We start from the raw sequence: 16,974 nt of genomic DNA on the forward strand, positions 1-16,974 counted from the left end.
AACAGAATATGAAGTGAGAGCAATATGGAAGCCGACATTTATTTTTGCCTGGCTGTCCTTCTGATCCTCTGCCTATAACACGTTTAGCCACAGTCCCTGAACAAACGTGGAGATCAGCTGCTTTTGAAAGATATGTGACAAGTTAGCCACATGCTTGTTTCAGCCGAGTGATTCAGACACTACTGAAGGCAGAATGATCAGGACTGACAGGAAACTGGTATTATTTTCAAGCAATTAAACATGGCAGCTTCCATATGCCTCACATGTCAGGTTCCATTTAATCAAATTGCAAATTCAGAAAAAATGCTACATGCAGTAATAATTTCGCACCACTAAAAAAGGGAATACCGTGACAATTGCAGTGCCCTTGCGATTGGGAAATTGTGTGGCCAAACACGGAGAGTGGAAAAGGGGCATAGTAGCCCCAAAAAGAGAACAGTTTTATGGCAGACAGTATACTGAGACAAGCAATTCCAGTATCCACTCTGCTGATACTGATGCAAAACTTCCCAAATCCAAAGGAAATGATCTTCTATCTGATAATCTGAAACTCACATTTAACATGTACCTTCAAATATGGTATGCATTTTGTTTTAGGGGGCCCCCCCCCCTTTAAGCAACTGTGGCTTGGTCACCCTTTGCTCTTCTCAAATCCAGAGGGCTCAGGGATCCAAACCGGAATACTGCACTTTAGTTACTGGCAGAATGAATGAAGGTCCTGTGTGGAAAATGCAACAACTATACACACTTCATTACTCATAATAGTCTAAATGGATTACTGTATTTTTCGGAATATAAGACACGCTTTTTCTCCCCCTAAAATGGTTCCAAATACAGGGATTCCCCGACTTACGAACACCTGCCGATACGAACCGCCGATGCACCGTGAAGTCGAGTACTCCCTGTATTTTTCCCCATGTCCTCCTCTGCTCCTCTGTGTATAGATAAAAGCAGCGGAAGCAAGTCTTTCAACTCACCTATCAAAGCCAACAATGATCAGAGACCTCACTGCTGCCCTAGTGCTGGCTTCTGCTGATCGGGTCATTACACGCGACCAGCACTAAAGGAGCAGTGAGGGAGAGCAAAGGTGTCTGACCGCCTCTGGCTCTGATGGATGGGGAGAGAGATGTGCTTTTGAGGCTTTTATCTATACACAGGGGGAGCGGAGGACACAAGGGGGCAGGGGACACAAGGGGGAAACATGGTGAACACAGGGAGGGCACATTGGGGGAGAACATCTACAAGATGCTTCAGGACCACGGCATATTTATTTTCCCTGGTTTTTGTCCTCTAAACCTAGGTGTGTCTTATAGCCTGGAGCATCTTGTATTGGTAAAAGTCACTTCAGAAAAACTTACCATTGTAAAGTCAAAAAAATAAAAACAAAAATCTATTAACCCTTCGCACACTTGCATGCAAATGTTCAAACAAATGCATTCACAGATTCACTCATCCAGGCACCACTGTTATCCCTACAGCTAAGTTAAAAGCCGGGGTCTTAGTTCACAGAAGAATGCATTATTTTGCTTAGTCACCTACACTGCGCAGAAGTACCCAGGTAAACATAAGTGTCCTAAATCTAGCCCTGTAACATGCATAGTGCAGACATGCAAACATTCATTGCATCAAACCTATCAATGGATTAGGAGCACACATCCTGACGTCCTCTCCTGGGACAGATAGCGCATCATACCAATCGCACAAGGAAGCTGACGTAATGTATCCATGCGCACCATGCACATACACCAGCATAAGCTGTGTGCTTGCTGACAAAAAACACAAACAGGGAAAGGAGGGAGTGCACTGAATTAAAAACCTGGCCACAGGGGTCAGTAACTAGAAAAAAAACATATATCCAGGCACATCTACTCTAGTTAGGCCATTAAATACGTTTTTAAGGAAAGGGAGGTGCTGAAGGGGGTGTGGCCAAACAAATAGCAAAAATCAATTAACCCTTCGCACACTCGCATGCAAATGTTCAAACAAATGCATTCACAGATTCACTCATCCAGGCACCACTGTTATCCCTGCAGCTAAGTTAAAAGCCGGGGTCTTCGTTCACAGAAGAATGCATTATTTTGCTTAGTCACCTACACTGCGCAGAAGTATCCAGAGAAATAAAACAAACATTCCTGCTACAAACCGATGGCTTCCAGCCTATCACAATGGCTACTGAAAATTACCTTCATCTGCTTATTAATGAGCTTCAGCTGTTTCTCCAGTTCTTGTTTTTGTTCTTCCAGTTTGTTAACGTTAGCTACGGAATAAAAACAGGATTCAGTTTAAACGTTCTTACTAGATTAGCATTTCATCAATTGTACCTCCCCATTTCGGTCAGTAGAGGGAAGTGTTTCCAAACTAACGGGGACCTTTCATGCTAAAGTCCATAGAGGAAACAAACTTGCACACAAAAAAAAAAAAGATGTTCTGTCATTTAAATAAAGAAATTACAATACTATAAAGCCGTTAACAGTATGCAGTAATGCAGACATAACAAAGCTCATTTCAGAACAACATAATTTATTTTAAAACACTGAATTCATAATGTGTATAAGCAGAAAGAAATCAGTTTGTTTCAAAGTAAGAAGAATTCAGGGGTCACATGTTTCTATTATTGAAACATCATTTCTCCGATGATGGCTCGCCAGGTTATCAACCATTTTTGGCAGATTTTCCGGCCTAACAAATCAACCGAGGAAAGTCTCAAATACTACCAATAGATGCTCCCCAGGGGCAGGTGGTGACATCTGGGGAGACTTTGCATTAATTATTTCTTCCAGAATGCTCTGGTTCATTTTCCAGATCAACCAAGAGACAGATCTCTCTCTGATTAGAGAAAGATCTGTTGGCTGCCCATACACCACAGGCTGATTCCTGATCAATTTCAGCATGAAATCTCTCAGGAATCAGCCTTGTGCGCAGCCACCCCACCCCCCATCAAAATCTCTCACCTGTCCAGCTGCCACAAGTTTCCACCTGCTCCATCTTCCCCGTTGTGTGACATCACACAAGCACCACGTGTTATACACAGTAGCCACGTGGGACCCAAATGGGAAACAAGGAGCAGGTGGACACTCACAGCAGCTGGACAGGTGAGAGATACAGGTGAGGAGGGGGGATTCACATTAACATTTGGGGGGACATCAGCCAGGGGCTCCATTGCGTTAGTTGCTCGTACCAATATCACTGATATCACATGCAATTACCGCCATGTAACTGATCGACTATTATTTTCCAGCTTGCTCAATCAATACAATCGACTGATTACGGAGTGAAATTGGTGGAATCGTCAACCGGTCATGCTTGTTGCGGCACAGATTTTCATCCGATTCAATAAAATTATCAAATCGGATGGTTGATCGGGCCGCAAAATCGCTAGATGTATGGCAACCGTATGTCTAGAAGCTTCCAATTTATAGAAGTCCAAAGTAGGTTAGCACACCCTGCCTTAGTGCCATGCACGGCTATGAGATTCAGACAGGTGATGCAAGAATATGCTGCATGGCATCAAGATTTTTATCCGCACACAAATTCGGATGCTCTCTGTTGACTTCAATAGGCTGCCAAATCAAATCTGCATTTGTATGTGGTGAATCAGACCGTAATCGCAGCAGTGGAAACATAACCCAAGTCAACACAAATTGATAATTCATCACAAACCGCTAATCTTATCAGATCCTCTAGATTGTAAGCCTTTGGGCAGGGTCCTCCTTTTGTGTCCTACCTGATCATGCACCTCCATTACTGTGAACCCATGCGAAGCATCTGAGTGAACCTAAAGGCCCATACACACGTCGGATTTTTCCGGACGGGTCGTTTGAAAGTCCCGTCGTTCAGTCGTCCTCACGCCAAATCGGGTGTGTGTACAGTCCGTTGTTCGGGTGATAAGACTGGTCTCATCACCCGAACGACGGACTGTACACACGCCCGATTTGGCGTGCGGACTACTGGACGGGACTTTTAAACGACCCGTCCGGAAAAATCCGACGTGTGTATGGGCCTTTACTTGCCTAATCTCCATGCTCCATCCAGTGACTGACTAAACATTAGCTTGTACTCATACTGTGCTGTGTGATCTGGTTTTCTTGTATTCCTGTATTGTCATATTGCTGTATGTCACCCCTAAATATTGTCTGTAACCTAAACTAATGTCCAGCGCTGCGTAATATGGTGGCGCTTTATACATACAATAAATAAATAAATAGATCTGACAAATGTTAGAAACACCTGATCTACCGCATGCTTGTTCAGGGTCTATGGCTAAAAGTTAGAGGCAGAGGATCAGCAGAACTGCCAGGCAACTGGTATTGCTTAAATAGAAATAAATATGACAGCCTCCATATCCCTCTGGTTTCAGTTGTCCTTTTCAGGTGACCAGGGACTGCTTAGATTTCATTTTAAACAATACCAGTTGCCTGGCTGTCCTGCTCATCTTTCAGTAGTCAGTAGTGTCAGAATTGTACACACCTGAAACAAGTGTGTGGCTAATTCTAGTCAGACTTTAGTCAGAGCATCTGATCTGCATACTTGTTCATGGTCTCCAGTCTCTCTATATATGTCTCTCACCTAGGGTTCCCTTTTAGATTTAAGGGCAGTGTAGAACATTAAGAGTCTTGCAGTGAGGATTACCTGACTGGACGACTTACACATCCAAAAATGAATGGGTTAGCTGTGGTTATGCACCCACAGTTTTGGCAAGATATATTTCTTGTAAAGGGACACAAAATAGTGACACATGGTACACAGGAGGACACAGGAGCAGCAGTCATTGTAGAGGGGAACCATGCAGCTGGTTTGGAAAGATTGCCAACAATATATTGAAATCTAGTTTCTGGTCTTAGTGTACCGGAGCTGAATAATATTAAATGATTTATACATACCTGGGGCTTTCTCCAGCCCCATCCACACAAATCACTCTCACGCCGCTGTCCTCAGCCTTCTCAGTCTTCTGTAGCGGGTCCTGTAACTTCAGCCAGTCAGACGCAAGAGAAGTGCACTGTTTATGTAGTTTTTGTGCGTGCATTGTGCCACGTTAACATGTGAAGAGGTTTGTTAGTGCGTGTGTAAACCTGTGCGCGCGTAAAACTATGTGCGTGTAGCATTGCGCGCTACACGCATAGCACTATGCATTACCACTGCTTTGTGAATCAAGCCCTGTAAGTCTAGGTGGTTACTGCCTAGGCCAGACTCGTACAGATTGTCAAGAACATAAGAGTATGTGAAGAAAAAGGATACAGTACATGCTAGTGACCAAACCATAGGCTTGCAGCTAACTGCTAATACAGCAAATGATTTTAACAAGTGGTTAATTTAGCAATTCTTAGAGATGAACTTTACATCAAACAACAGTTTCAAAGCTTTACAGCAGTAGTGATAGAATAATGTATATGGCAATAGGAGTTGTTTACGGTGTTCCTCAGCATGAAAGCTCATTGGTTTCCAGGAGCGGACAGACTTTTCCTGTCATTGAAGGAAATCTCATCACTACTCTACTTTGAAGATCAAAGGAGGATATTAAGCCATTGATAACTACTTCCTGCTCCAAATAATTTTCTGGTGTGGACTTTTTTTGCCTTGTAATTGAAGCTTTAGAGAGATCATTTAGTTTCAGCTATTTAGTCTGCCAGTTCTGTGCATTCCTAGTCAGAAAATCTATACTGGCAGAAATAAAGCTGGTTAGAACTCTATGGCCACATCTTCCTTGCTTAGGGAGCAGCAAAATAAGTCTTAAGCTTCATACATTCAGCACCAGATGAAACGCCCTGTCATTGCAGAGGACACAATACTTTAGAATAACCAAAATTCAATTTATAGATGCAGCCATACTGCCAGATTGCCCCCTGACCTGTATCTGGAGAAGGGTTGGCACTTTCATAGAGGTAAAGGGGGTAATTGCCCCAAGGCCCTAGAGTTTGTGAGTGGCCCCCAAGGTGCCCCTGTTCCCCTCCAGCTATGGTGACATGACAGCAGGGATGCTGTGTGTTTAATCTGTATAGGAAAAGGGGGAGGTGATTAATCGGAACCCCAAAAATGCATAGTTGGCACATAAATAGATTATGCGTAGCTAGTTTATTATTTTTATGTATATAGTGCTGACATCTGCAGCACTTTACAGAGTACATTGTCATGTCACCATTTCTCAAAAGAGCTCGCAGTGTAATCCTTAGCACAAGCATAGTCTAAATATCTGCACCTTACTCTAAAACTGATCCTCACTTTCCTGTATGAACCAATCTTTTCCCCCTATTTGTCTGTAGATGGACAATGCCTGAGAATTTACTCTCCATCAACACTATCAAGAACAGAAACTGGTGTCTCCAAAGAAAAAGGACCCCTTTTATAAAGAGTGGTTAGCAGCATATTCTTTGTACTCCACTCCTAAAATCTCATTCTTCAGTTTTAAAACGAAAGGGTAAACGCATTTTTTGCTGGTGAACTAGGCTTGAGAAATGGAGAAGTCGATAAGTTGCACCAACGAGATGCAATGCAAATGGTATGGCAAACGGTGGTTAAGTGTCACACAGAAGCCTGACTGACTTGGTGACAAAACGTGGTAGCACAGTGGCTTAATGCTTACCACACTCTATTGCACGTGCAATGCTAGGCTCTATCAGTGTTTGCATGAGTTTCATCTAGACACTCTGGTTTCATACCACATCCCAAAAACTTACTGATAGGAGGAATGGTCCCCTCCCCCCAGCTCACAGCTCTACGCTCTCTACACAATTGCTTGTTACTATCTACCGTAACAGACAAACATCTTCAGTATGACTTACAAGTTTTGGCGCAAAGAATCCACATGGTTACTAATACAATTAAATTAATTGGTAATTATTGGGTATATGGTGTTCTTTCTGGATTTGGAAGTATTTTGACTACATAACTATCAAATATAAATAAGTGGCTGTGGCTATCCACATACTTTCTAAGGTGGCACAATCTCCAGTTAGGTGGTCTGCTGTAAATCTGCTTTGAGGGAGACCACCCTAGAAAGAACATAGCAGCACACCTACTGTTAGGTGTTGCATGATTGCAAACAAATTCTCTGAAACATATAAACTGAGTGCAAGCTGTTCAACACAGTTCTTACAGGTCATAATACAGATGTCCATTCTATGAACAAACCACATGTTCCTGCGCTAGCCTTGGCTGTACTCTACTTACCTTCCAGATCACTGATAAGCTGATTGTTATGTAGTTTAACAGCACGATGCTGCTCCACCTGGTCCTCCAGCTCAAAAATGGTGTCCTTCAGGTCCTTGATTTCCGTGTCCCTCTCTGAACTCTTCTCCTGAAGCTTCACATTTGCACATTTTAGCTGTTCTTCCTTCTGGTCTCCCAGCTGCTTCAAATCATGACACTCAGTTTCAACCTGGGGGAGGGGGCAAACAAAACAAAACTATATGAAATCATCTATTTACCACCATTAGAAGACAGATAAGTGTTATACATAAAGCAGCCAACAGTAAGGTTTGGCAACTCCTCTCAATGTCTGCACCTCAGTCACCAACCATGTCTACATAGGGGGAGAGTAAAGGTTTCTCAGCACGATTCCCTCAGTGTGTTTATTTCAGTGCAAACAAACAACGAACAGTACAATAGCAGTCCCAGAACTGGCCAATTTAATATTCATCAAATCAAGACTGTGGCCAAAGTCTACACTAGCACTGTCCACATTGCTCTACAGCATTGTTCCCCAAGCCTATACTCAAGGGTCAAAAACCATGCCAGGTAGTAAAGCCACACAGCAGAGACACAAATTACCCCTCCTGTGCATGTGAGGTTGTCTCTCTGCTCTAGAGGGGCTTGGAGGTCCAGTTTAGGTTAATTGGAAGCCCTTGCATTCTATACAAAACCTTACACAGCACAGCAGTAATGCTCAGCCTGACATGTACATGTGGCTACTCGGCTAGATCAATGCTTGCTCAATGCCCAAACAATGCCAATGGCACAAAGCAACCACTGACTAATTGAGGGTTGTGTCTACTTGAGGAAAACCTAAATGGAGGACGAAGCTGTTCCTTCTAATCAGACAGCTCCATATTAAATCATTACATAGCGCATCAACGAAAGGTCAATCCGACGCAACACCAGGACTGTTTAAAGCAAACCTTAACTTCGAAAGAAAACCAAACTGGTCACTAGGAAATGTAACCAACAACATAAAATTGCAGCTGCCATTTACCAAAAACAGTATCTCCCACTATGCTCCCCACTCTGGCCCGAAAACCCACTATCTTGCTGTGTGCATAGGTTATGCCCCCACCCCCCAAGAGCTCTGCCAATAACAATTTAAGAAGTATGCAAATGCAATTCCTTCTGGGAAAGGGCAGCATTAGTATGCACTTATTAGTCTTACTTGTTGTGTGAACATACTTATGAGGCAAGTAATTTGGGCACAGCCATAGACAGCAATAATAATTGCGGATACAGAGGCACAAGGTTTATAATTTGGCTGCCGGACATAGCTGAAGCTGAAGGCAATGTGCAGAGGGAGGTGGTTAGTCTTAGGTTGGGAAGGTATAAAAGGATAAAAGAGACTGAAAAGCAGTCTTGCTAAAAAGTGATGCTAAATATAATCTATAATAATGCATCATAGGAAACCATACTAGCTCACTTAAAGCTAAATAATTGCTTATAATTTCCATTTTAAGAAGGCAAAATTTTATTTGCTTCCATTTTAAGTAAGCTTTTTTCAGTCTCTTTCAGCCCCTTACATTTTCCTATCCTGGTGGTTCTGGGCCACCATTAGCTATCTGTGTACTCTAACAGGGTTCCCCAACCCTGTCCTCAAGGCCCACCAACAGTACATGTTTTGCAGAAACCCACAAACATGCACAGGTGAGGTAATTAGTGTGTCATCAGAGCTGATTAACTACCTTTGTGAATTTCCCAAAAATATGCATTGTTGGTGGGCCTCCCTTGAGGACAGGGTTGGGGAACATTGCTCTATAGTACTGGTCCAAGCCCTATCCCATAGATGCATATCAATCCCTGCCATGCACGGATGAGGACTAGAAAGCCCAAAACAGGCTGTATGTATGTTGGATTGATGTGGCTCTGAAAAATGTATAAGCTATAGGCTCACTATACACCAGCGGTTCTGGATGTGTGCCTGGCTTTCAGGGGCAGAGAATATTCACATTTTCGGGAGTAATGCATCATGGGAAACCACACTTGCTCACTTAAAGTTGAAATATTGCAAATACCTTCTGTTCACATAAGATGGCTTTTCAGTCTCTTTTAGCCCTTAATACTCTCCTAATGATTCTAGGTCACCATGACCCGAGAAGTCTAAAGCATGTCAAGTGACATTAAGACCCTACAGCAAGTATGAAGCTGGCATCAGAGTGTGTCTCAAGTTTAAAGGGAACCTAAACGAAGGATATGGATTTTTCCTTTTAAAATAATACCAGTTGCCTGACTCTCCTGCTGATCCTGTGTCTCTAATACGCTTAGCCACAGCCCCTCAACAAGCATGCAGATCAGGTGCTCTGACTGAAGTCAGGCCCAGTGCACACCAAAACTGCTAGCAGATCCTCAAAACGCTAGTCTTTTTTGGAGCAGATTTCAAAGGGATTCTAGGCATGTTTAGAGAAGTTGTCTAAACATGCCTAGCGCTTTTGTGTAGCAGATTACAAATATTGTTACAGTAAAAGCTGTTACTGAACAGCTTCTGTAACAAAAATACCTGGAAAACCGCTCTGATCTAGCGTTTTCCAGAACGGTTTGCGTTTTTCCTATAGTTTACATTGAGGCAGAAACGCTTCTTGAAACCGCAAACGGGCAGCAGGAGGCACCATCCCATTGAAATACATTAGCCAAGCGTTTTCACAGGTGGATGCGGTTGGCGGATCGCTGCTAAAACCGCTCGGTGTGCACTGGGCCTTAGACTGGATTAGCTGCATGCTTGTTTCAGGTGTGTGATTCAGCCACCACTGCAGCCAAAGAGAGCAGCAGGACTGACAAGCAACTGGTATTGTTTAAAATGAAACATCCATATCCCTCTCAGTTAAGAGTACCTTTAAGAGCAGCTTTCCACTGTCTAGACCCCCTCGCCCACTCTTTGTAGCCAGGACTGCAGCTCAACAGATTTTAATAAGAGGCTCTGCTGAGTGTCAGCGCTGGCCACTAAGAGGGAGGAGGTGGAATAGCTCAGCTGATCTGACAAGAGAAAGATTGGTTTGTGCTCTTCCTATTATCTCTCTAACTGCCTCATGGGCTAATGATTAGACAGGCGTGGTCTGGGCAGTTTCTCTCTCTTAAAATTGCACTGTCATCAGACATCCAGCCAGATAACTAAAACATATTGCAAAATGTACAGAAGTTAAACGCACAAAACACTGCAGATTGCAAACCACTGCTGTTCATTGCAAATGGAAAGCTGAACCAAGGCTATTTACTTACACACAGGAGCCAGTCTTTGACTAGAACGGTTTTCCAAGCTGCTAGTTCTCTTTTTTGTGAGGAAGGGTAGAGCCAAAAATCTCTCCAGCCAAAATGGAGTTTACAGGACAATTTACAGTTACAGCCTTTTCTTCAGAGCTGTATAAGCAATACACGGTCTCAGATCTTTGCTGTGGCTGAACACGGAATCCCTCATGAGAAGAGAATGTTAACGTTTGAGTTTCACAGCTTGACTTAAATTTGCCCCCCAAAAAAACTGAATAAAAATGACTGGAACAGGTACAGAGTCATGCTAGCGGTGCACAATACATGTAAGCTCTGTAATAAGCCAACCATCGCTGCTTCATGTAGTGACTTTCAGACTTGGCAGAACTAATAATTAAATCATTGCTACTTTCAGAAGCAGAGCGTAAGAGTGAAGATTAACAATGCCGGAGGCTGCACAGATTCTCCTCATCAACAAAGGTGTGTCCGTCAGTCAGGACATGTGGAACAAGCGGAGCTATGAGGAGCCAAGGGGTTAGAGCATTACATCATATATCATTATATGTTCATCACAATGTAATCACCAGGATGTAACCAGTGCCAAACCCAACCTGCATCTCGCAGAGGAAACATTCCACTCGTGATCACACGCGCAGCTTCCCCAACCTATCCCCATGAATAACAATTCTGGCATCAACATTTTAATGCAAAGGCGCAGAACACACAGCTAGTCATGGAGGGATAAAATAAAGAATTTTTCTAATACATTCCAGTATTGTGGGGGGTGAAGCAGGAATCACAGCTCTCTGCAGATGGCGAAATTAGAATAAATTTCACGTTCCATTGATCCTCTTCTTATATAAGGTTATAACTACCTGCTCTTTTTCTTGTGAGCCCCGTGTCTACCGTCTTCTGGCACATAGCCCCGCCCCCTTGCAGAAAAGGGCCTTGGCAATTTTATCACGAGCAGAGAACGCACCATGGCACTTTTCTGCAAAAGGGTGGGGCTACGCATCGAGAGCCGGCGAACACTCGACTTGGAGGGATTTGGAACCAAAATTGATCCAATTAACCCTTTCTCCACGTTTTCTCCTAGTAGATAATATTTCATCTTTTTTTACATAACTTTATAGCACTCCGCTATTGAAAAATTACCAAAAAGTACGGCCAAAATTATTCCAGGGCTGTGAAGTTGGTACAAAAGTTATCCGACTCAGACTCCTCAGTTTATGAAACCTCCGAATCCAGGTACCCAAAATTGTTCAGACTTCAACTCCTCGACTCCAATTTACTTAGTCTAACACTTACTAGGGTTGTGGAGTTGGTGCAAAAACCATGCGACTCCGCTAAAATTGCTCCGACTCCCCAACCCCTGAAGTATTATGAGTATTTTCCTGCTTGCGCATGGCTTTGAAGTGAACCAGAGATGGTGAAATAAAGATTTTATACATACCTGGGGCTTCCTCCAGCCCCATACAATCTGATTGCTCCCATGCCGCCGTCCTCCGCTGCCCACAGCTACGAGAACCGGGTTCCCGCTCTCCTGTCAGTCAGAGCAAGTCTAAGCGTGGGAGAAGTACGCTGTTTGCGCATCTCTCTAGCAGCCATTGGAGAGATCCGTAGAGGGCGCACTTCTCCTGCGTAGGCTGGCTCCGAAGACGTCAGTGACGGGACCCGGTTCTCGTAGCTGCGGGCAGTGGAGGAGAGCGGCGTGGGAGCGATCGGAGCATATGGCACTGGAGGAAGCCCCAGGTATGTATAAAGTCTTTATTATTCCACCACCACTGGTTTCCTTTAAATACATTTTATTGATAAATGTGAAAATATCACCTAGGAGACCAAGTGAATTGGATCAGGCCCAAAGACCCACAAGTAGTTATAACTTTCTATTAAAATGTAAACTAAATGTGCTCTTTAATATCACTTGTACACTTAGGGGGTCTATTTATAAAGTGGAAATCAACTCCTGAGCTTGCCACGTCTTATTTTTCAATAGATTACCCATTTTATATTGCCATATTTACAGTGGAGATCAGGGCTTCCATCGCCTCCCGTAATCATCCTAAAGCAGCAATCAAATATCTGATCACTCATACGGAGCCTCCGATGTGAAATGGAAAAGGGTCAATCACCAAACAAAAGTGCCCAGCACTGATTTTATGTTCACAGCCCGCAGATGCAAGTCGCCTGCGCAGTAGAGCGGACCCGACTGGGATTGGCTTTTTTTTGCCTTATCCCGAGCCAAGAGACGCTACTGCGCCTGCGCTGGGGAAGGTAAATATTGCAGGCACTACTGCGCTTCTGCCAAAGCCTGACGGCTGTGGCTTCAGAGGGGTCCAGCGAGACCACCGTGAAATGGAGGATGACTGGGAAAGCCCTGATCGGATCCAAAGTAGCCCACGAGGGTCATTTTTTTTTGTTACAGGGTCTCTTTAAGCCATAGCCCCTGAACAAGCATGTAGATCAGATGGCGATGATTGACAGCGGCGGCTCGCGCAGGCGCAGTAAGGCTCTGCACCGTGCAGTGAGAGCGGGACAGCGGCAGGGAGCAGAGCGGTCGGCGTGGGACAATCGGCTGCAAGGAGCTGGAGAAAGACCCAGGTGAGTAAACCTCATTTTTTGTTATTTAGCCTGATAACTCCTTTAAGGTGGCCTTACAGTTATAGATTTGCAACAGATTAGACTATCAAATAGATTCCTGTCAGGCGCCTGTCAGGTCGAATCTGACAGGAATCTGTCTGATGTGTGCCACACACTAGGAACAGAAATCCCATAGATTTCAGAATTAAATCTATTGAAAAAAGTTTAAAACAGCCAAGTTTATTCATGTTTTGAACAGGAGAAAAGGCAGCTGGGTACATAACCTCTGTCATGTGTCACACAGCTGCCTCAGTACTGTCCAGACGCGGTGGGAGGAGCTGTGAAGCAAATGGCAGACAATGTGGCCAGGACCAGAGCATACAGTTGTCCCTATAGTCGTACTATGCAGATTCACAACTCTTCTAGCTGTACGGAGGTCCGTAAAAGTGTAATTAAAGAAAGAAAGGACGTCCTTTTTGTATATACTAAAACTGAGGCAAATAATTTTACTAGCTTCTTTTTTTACTACAGTTACAGTCGCTTTTTTTGTATTACTTTGCCTATGTTAGACAAGCCTTTCAAGGCAATTATGTCATTTTTAACAGGCAGAGAAAACATGGCCTAAAACATGAAACTTGAAAAAAAAATGTTCATCTCAAAAACCATACAGCAAGTTTCCATTAAATCTCAAAATTAAATAAATCTGCCATTTCCCACAAGGCTCAGTACATGCAGCAAACCATTCTACTGTATTCGCCTCACCTCATAAACTTCCAGCCACATCTGGAGCTCAGTGACCCTGTAACATCATGGGGTGCTGCATTTGGCACTGATGTTCTAGTCAAGCAAAGCCAGCTGCCCTGGACTTCCTCTTCCCTTCCCCGGCCTGACCTGCAGCACACAGTGACCAGCCCCTGGGACTTCCATTTCTCAGCCATGCCCCACACCGTGATTTCTTGTCTGGAACAAGCTCAACCGCCTCACAATGAACACCTGGCCTACAAGATGAAATCTCCTGCAACCAAGCTAAGAATGTAGCACTGCTGCGGTTTTACTCCCCATCATACATTTTATGATTTCCTAAAAATGTATACTTTGAGTTACATGAACTTACAGTAAAATAAACGTGCATGTGGTGTATACTAGTGTTGGGCGAACAGTGTTCGCCACTGTTCGGGTTCTGCAGAACATCACCCTGTTCGGGTGATGTTCGAGTTCGGCCGAACACCTGATGGTGTTCGGCCAAACCGTTCGGCCGTATGGCCGAACTAAGAGCGCATGGCCGAACGTTACCCGAACGTTCGGCTAGCGCTGTGATTGGCCGAACGGGTCACGTGGTTCGGGTAAATACCCGATCCACGTCATTTCTCCGCCATTTGTCTGTGGGTTTAGCTTTGGGTAGGCAGGCAGGGTAGTTCTCTCTCCAGCCAGGCTAGCCAGGGTCCCCCGGTCATTGTGTCGCTGCTAGGAATAGTAGTACACCGCTCAGCCACACTATATAGCATTGTGTTTACTGCCACTCTGTGTGTCTGCTGGGAACAGTAGTACACCGCTCACCCTGTATAGCATTGTGCTCTGTGTCGCTGCTCGGAATAGAAGTACACCGCTCAGCCACACTATATAGCATTGTGTTTACTGCCACTCTGTGTGTCTGCTGGGAAGAGTAGTACACCGCTCACCCTGTATAGCATTGTGCTTTGTGTCGCTGCTGGGAATAGTAGTACACCGCTCAGCCACACTATATAGCATTGTGTTTACTGCCACTCTGTGTGTCTGCTGGGAACAGTAGTACACCGCTCACCCTGTATAGCATTGTGCTTTGTGTCGCTGCTGGGAATAGTAGTACACCACTCAGCCACACTATATAGCATTGTGTTTACTGCCACTCTGTGTCGCTGCTGGGAACAGTAGTACACCGCTCACCCTGTATAGCATTGTGCTGTGTCGCTGCTGGGAATAGTAATACACCGCTCAGCCACACTATATAGCATTGTGTTTACTGCCACTCTGTGTGTCTGCTGGGAACAGTAGTACACCGCTCACCCTGTATAGCATTGTGCTCTGTGTCGCTGCTGGGAATAGTAGTACACCGCTCAGCCACACTATATAGCATTGTGTTTACTGCCACTCTGTGTCGCTGCTGGGAACAGTAGTACACCGCTCACCCTGTATAGCATTGTGCTCTGTGTCGCTGCTGGGAATAGTAGTACACCGCTCAGCCACACTATATAGCATTGTGTTTACTGCCACTCTGTGTCGCTGCTGGGAACAGTAGTACACCGCTCACCCTGTATAGCATTGTGCTCTGTGTCGCTGCTGGGAATAGTAGTACACCGCTCACCCACCACTGTATAGCATTGTGCTCTGTGTCGCTGCTGGGAATAGTAGTACACCGCTCACCCACCACTGTATAGCATTGTGCTCTGTGTCGCTGCTGGGAATAGTAGTACACCGCTCACCCACCACTGTATAGCATTGTGCTCTGTGTCGCTGCTGGGAATAGTAGTACACCGCTCACCCGCCACTGTATAGCATTTCTGTACTGCCACTGTACTGCTGCCAGTCAGCGTGTACTTTTACGGATAAGTGAAATGAAGAAGAAATCCTGTGAAAGAGGGAGGGGCAAGGGAAGAGGTGTTCCCCCTGACGGTTCACGTACAGGCCACAGTGGAGCACCGAAGAAAACCCACTCAATACCGCCCATGTTGTCCAGGAAATCAACCCTCACAAATCCAAAAGAACAGGACCAGATAATTAATTGGATGACCTCTCAAGCGTCCAGCAGTGGGTTAAGCAGCACCAGCACATCACGCACGAGGTCCGAGTCCTCAGCCAGTTACAAGGAGCCAGCGGGCACAAAGCAGACACAACCGGCAGCGACACCACGCACACAACTGCCAAATAACCAGTCCGAAGAATTTCCTCAGAACACAATGGGGTATTCGCAGGAGCTATTCCCAGCCAAACAAACTTCCACCTTTCAAAGGTCAATGGAACGGCCAGAAATTTTGTGCCCGGATTCACAACCATTGACTGTGGGAAATGCACCGCGAGTCCGAGGAGGACTCGGAAACCCAAATCCCAGAGCAAGTTGGGCAGGAGGGGTTTCAATTTCAGGAGGTCGGCCGAGAAGATCTTGAAGACGACGTTGGAGTGTGCTGCGCAGAGGTTGTTGTGGGGAGCTCTACTCCACGGCGGCGGCCCACAATCACATATGACGAGTTTGAGGAGATGAAAGAGGAGGAGGAGGGTATGGACAATGTTGACAGAGACCCAGATTTTGTATGTGAAGGAGAACATCGCCGTCGTAGCAGCAGCACAGATGAGTCTGTTGAAGAACCCACTGCTGCACGAGTTCGACTTGTGCCACAAGGTAGGCGGCGCGAAATTTCAGGCACCACAAGCGTGGAAGTTCAAGTGAGACAAAAAAGAGGCGCAAACAGAAATCGCCAGCAAGGCAGGTGCTCCAAAGTCTGGCCTTTCTTTGAAGACTGCAGTGAGGATGGTACCATGGTGATTTGCAAGGTGTGCAAGACCCGCCTGAGCAGGGGGAAACATTAACAACCTCTCCACCACCAGCATGCCCCGCCACATGGTATTCAAACATCCCACTCTGTGGCCGCCAGGACAGGGTACCAGCAGCAACACTGCCTCCCTTGGGGTCACCAGACTCACCACCAGACCCTCCTCAGCAGCAGCAGTAGCCCAGCCATTGCGTGGTTCACAACAACATTCACAAACATCAGACAACGCTGACACTGTCACATTCCGGAATAGTGCTCTTGAGGTCTCCCAGTCATAAAACACAACAACCAACAGCCGTTCAGTGTGCAGCCCTACGGTTCAGTTGTCTGTCTCGGAGATGCTTGAGCGCAAGAGGAAATTGCCAGCAAATGACCCCCGGGCCGTGGCACTAACAGCCAGCATAGCCAAGCTTCTGGCCTGCGAAACGCTGCCATATCGAGTGGTGGAGACAAACAGCTTCAAGGGCATGATGTCAGT

General features: G+C 45.2%; 1 protein-coding gene across 3 annotated transcripts in view; it reads right to left on the reverse strand.

Moving 5' to 3' along the window:
• The window catches only part of SPECC1 (sperm antigen with calponin homology and coiled-coil domains 1), a 481,287-nt gene that overhangs the window by 219,567 nt on the left and 244,746 nt on the right, over positions 1-16,974 (reverse strand). For all 3 annotated transcript variants that reach the window (XM_068270298.1, XM_068270300.1, XM_068270299.1), the window contains exons 5-6: positions 7,165-7,372; positions 2,184-2,257 (exon numbers count right to left, since the gene is read on the reverse strand). In XM_068270298.1, the coding sequence (XP_068126399.1) occupies positions 2,184-2,257; positions 7,165-7,372 (282 nt within the window). The remainder of the gene's footprint in view (positions 1-2,183; positions 2,258-7,164; positions 7,373-16,974) is intronic.

This window comes from Hyperolius riggenbachi, chromosome 2 (assembly GCF_040937935.1).
Source record: "Hyperolius riggenbachi isolate aHypRig1 chromosome 2, aHypRig1.pri, whole genome shotgun sequence".
NCBI classification, from domain to species: Eukaryota; Metazoa; Chordata; class Amphibia; order Anura; family Hyperoliidae; genus Hyperolius; species Hyperolius riggenbachi.